The sequence below is a fragment of the Diospyros lotus genome, chromosome 10, assembly GCF_014633365.1.
Source record: "Diospyros lotus cultivar Yz01 chromosome 10, ASM1463336v1, whole genome shotgun sequence".
Classification (NCBI taxonomy): domain Eukaryota; kingdom Viridiplantae; phylum Streptophyta; class Magnoliopsida; order Ericales; family Ebenaceae; genus Diospyros; species Diospyros lotus.
The window spans coordinates 30,169,225-30,172,655 of record NC_068347.1 but is presented as its reverse complement, the minus strand read 5'-3'; the positions used below and the strand labels follow the sequence as shown (position 1 = coordinate 30,172,655).

At 37.7% G+C, this 3,431-nt stretch overlaps 1 protein-coding gene across 1 annotated transcript; it reads right to left on the bottom strand.

The window, feature by feature from the left end:
* Nucleotides 1-1,937: 1,937 nt before the first annotated feature.
* On the bottom strand, nucleotides 1,938-2,775 carry LOC127811948 (protein DMP2-like). Its single transcript, XM_052352170.1, has one exon. The coding sequence runs from the start codon at nucleotides 2,743-2,745 to the stop codon at nucleotides 2,089-2,091; it is 657 nt and encodes a 218-aa protein (XP_052208130.1). The 5' UTR covers nucleotides 2,746-2,775; the 3' UTR covers nucleotides 1,938-2,088.
* Between the last annotated feature and the right edge of the window lie 656 nt (nucleotides 2,776-3,431).

The following is a 3,431-nucleotide window of genomic DNA, read 5'->3' as shown; positions in this document are numbered from 1 at the left end:
TATCTATGTCAGAAAATAATTTCATGTTGATACCACCTATATTACCTATAAATAGGTGAAAGTTATCAGATTTGGGTGAATAGAAAAGAGGACGAAAACAATAATGATGGTGGCAAAAAAGGGAAATTTTCCCTATATCCACACTGTAAGAAAACATCACACTTACAGAAATATTGTTAGTTTAGACTTGATGTAATTAAATGCAAGTCTTGTAATCAAATGGGCTACATGGAGAACGTTCGCAAAAATGAAGAACAAGGCACACAACATGCACAAGTTGTTGATCAACAACAAGATCGAGGAGCAATAGTTTGTGGCAACCAGCTGTTTTGCAAACAATAGAACTAATTAATGAAGCTTGGTTTATTGATAATGGCTGCACTCATCATATGATTTATGATGAGAACATATTCAAAGAATAACTTGACGGATCATATGCATGCTTCCAAACTCAGAATTGGGAATTAAGACTATAATATTGACGTCAAAGGCAAAGGGAACGTAGCCATGCATTGAAACTAGTTCAAGTATAAAACTCATTTTTGATGTTTTATTTGTACTTGATATTGATCAAAATCTGTTGAGTGTGGGATTGCTAGCTAGTTGAAAATAACTATTCCTTGTCTTTCAAAGATAAAGTATGTGTGCTTTTTGATTCTGTTGGAAATCATGAGATGTTCTCAGTTGAGATATGAAACGGAAAAGCTTTATGTTGTCTGCAACTTTTATATTATTCGTGTGGGTCTCTCATGTCTTATTATGGGGCCTATATATGCCCCTCTCATTGATCATTTGTCATCTGTAATATAAGAGTTGACTAATGTGAACAAATTAAAGAATAAAATCATAGTGTAGACCGACTGGTTAATTAGACTGACTGGGTAATAAGGAGGAAGGAAGGCAAGTTGAGAGAATGGGGACATTCCACTGACTGACGACGGAGTCAGTGATCAATTGTTTCAAATTATTGTTGCAAGAAAAGTCTGCTCTTGTCGTCTACTACTGATCACTACTATCTTTCTTATAAAGTTCGCCGAGATCGAGTGGGAAGTATGAACTCATCATTTAATTTGTATGGAATGGAATGGAGGACTGAGTCAAATGTCAAAGTTGAAAACTCAAATTAAATTCATTCAGACGGAAGAAAATAATATTGGATTCATTTTACTCGTTGGGGGGTGGACATGACATGACATCTATCTCTTTGCATCCAAATTCAACAAATATATATATAATATATATACACACAACTCATCTCCCTAGTTACTTGTAATTTTTTTCACTCATGACTTTTAAAATAATGTTATTTGTACATAAAGTTATATTTTAGACTATATATATATATATATATAAATAATTAAAACACTCCTCACTTAATTATAAATTTATTCTACTTTTCATTGGCCACCTCTTCTAAATTTCTCCTTTTTCTTATGGCGGTCTCCGGCGATCGTCTATCGTCGTCTTTCTCTCGTCGCCTTCAACTCGCATCTCGTGCGCTATTATTTCCGTATCCCCCTCTTCGTGGTGGGGATATAACGATAGTCGGTGCAATGTGACAAGTCAAAGGTGGCGATAGACAATCCCGGGATATGGTTAGAGAAAGGGAGAGAGAAAAAATGAGGTGATCAAGGGAAGAGGAAGTAAATTTACAATTGAGTGAGGAATATTTTGATCATTTGAGCATGCGTATAGCCCAAATTATAGCTCTCTATGTACAAGTAGCATAGTTCCGTAAGCTATGAGTTATAAAACCCTAGTAAGATATGTATGTCACCTTGTCATTTCATCATTTAAAATTGATCCCTATCTTGTTGCTACTTATGATTATTAAATTAATTAATTTGTAAGCACCAGTATCTAATGTTACAATTGGATTTCACCCACAAATTTTTTTTTAAAAAAATTAAAACATAAAAGAATATTTATTAACACAATTCTACAAAAATTCACTTTATTAAATGTAGTTTCTGAACGAAAAAACTATAAGCAGCTCTCTGACATATTGGGAGCTTCACAATCCTTAATTATAATGTAACTTTCTTATCCATTGGTATGTTTACATGTGTCATTAATTTCATCGATCGATCAGACAGAAGACTGATTGTTATCTGGAGTCGATTCATTCTGGTTCGGTCCAACAGCCGACGAAGATTTATTTGAATTCTGTTGGCTCGAGGAAGCGTACCCAATCCCATGCCGCTTGTTCGGAAACACAGCGAACAAGGTGCTGGCCGCGGCGCCTATCACCGGCGGCAAAGCCATGACCAGGGATTTCTGAGTCGACTGAAAAGACGGATAAAAGCATTCCACGGTGTTGGAATCCAGAAGCGACACTGCCGCAAACACCATCACCGAGAAGGCGGCGTGGACAAAGTCCCCGAACCCAATCTTGTACGCCGACAGGTCCACCGACTCGGCGGCCGGCGACGGCCTGATTCCCTTCAGGGTGACGAAGCCGTAGTGGGTCCGGCCGTCGCTGCCCTCGTAGCTGTCGGTGAAGGAGGAGACGAAGCAGGAGAGGCCGCAGAGGGCGATGACGGCGGCAGCGACGGACTTGTTGGAGTCGCTGCACTGGCCGTTGTTGGTGAGGACGGGGTTGAGGAACTGGAACAGGAGAACTGTTCCGGTGGGAAGAAGCTTGATGATGTTGGCTAAGCCGGAGAAGGCCGCCTCAGTCGTGGGACTGCTGCTGCCGCCGGAGCTTGAGGAAGACGCTGGAGTGGTGGTGGTTGTGTCGCCCATAATTTGATTAATTATATATATATCTAATTGATTTCAACAAGAAGCGATTAATTTGATGGAGTGGCTGCCACCGCGAGACGGAGGGGGAGGAGAATTAATGGCATATATAGAGGGGATTTGGGAGGGGCGGCTGCTCCACTAATTTGGAGGAAAGTCAACTCAATTCAATCATCACGTAGCTGACCATTTTTGTTATTTATTTTTCCCGCGTTACGCACATGCATGAACAGGAAGCCTGCGTCAGTCCAGAATTCATTAGTTCAAGTTGGGCGGAACGGTTCAATTATTACGTATTTTATTTCAAAATAAAATTAACTTATTACATTTTAATCCCTATCCTTATCCTTTGATGGATAATAATACTATAATTTTAGCACCAATAGTTTCATGGGTTTGGTTTGGAGTCAAACAAAGAGAATTTTTTTTTTAAATATTACATTTTTAACGTGTTTTAATAAAATATCATCTTTTTCAGATTATTTATTAAATTATTATTATATCTCTTCCGACTCATGATGTTACATTAGAATACGACGCTTTTACTAAATTAACCCATTATTAAGAACAGCGCAAGATATAATAAAATGCATTATTTTCAATAACGACTTCAATTATTTTAATTCATCTCCTACACTTATGATAAAATTTATAAAATTCAGTAAAAATACCACATTTTTATTATATTA

Excerpts from the sequence above, each read along its gene's own strand:
- LOC127811948 (XM_052352170.1), bottom strand. The coding sequence starts at position 2,745 with ATGGGCGACACAACCACCACCACTCCAGCGTCTTCCTCAAGCTCCGGC.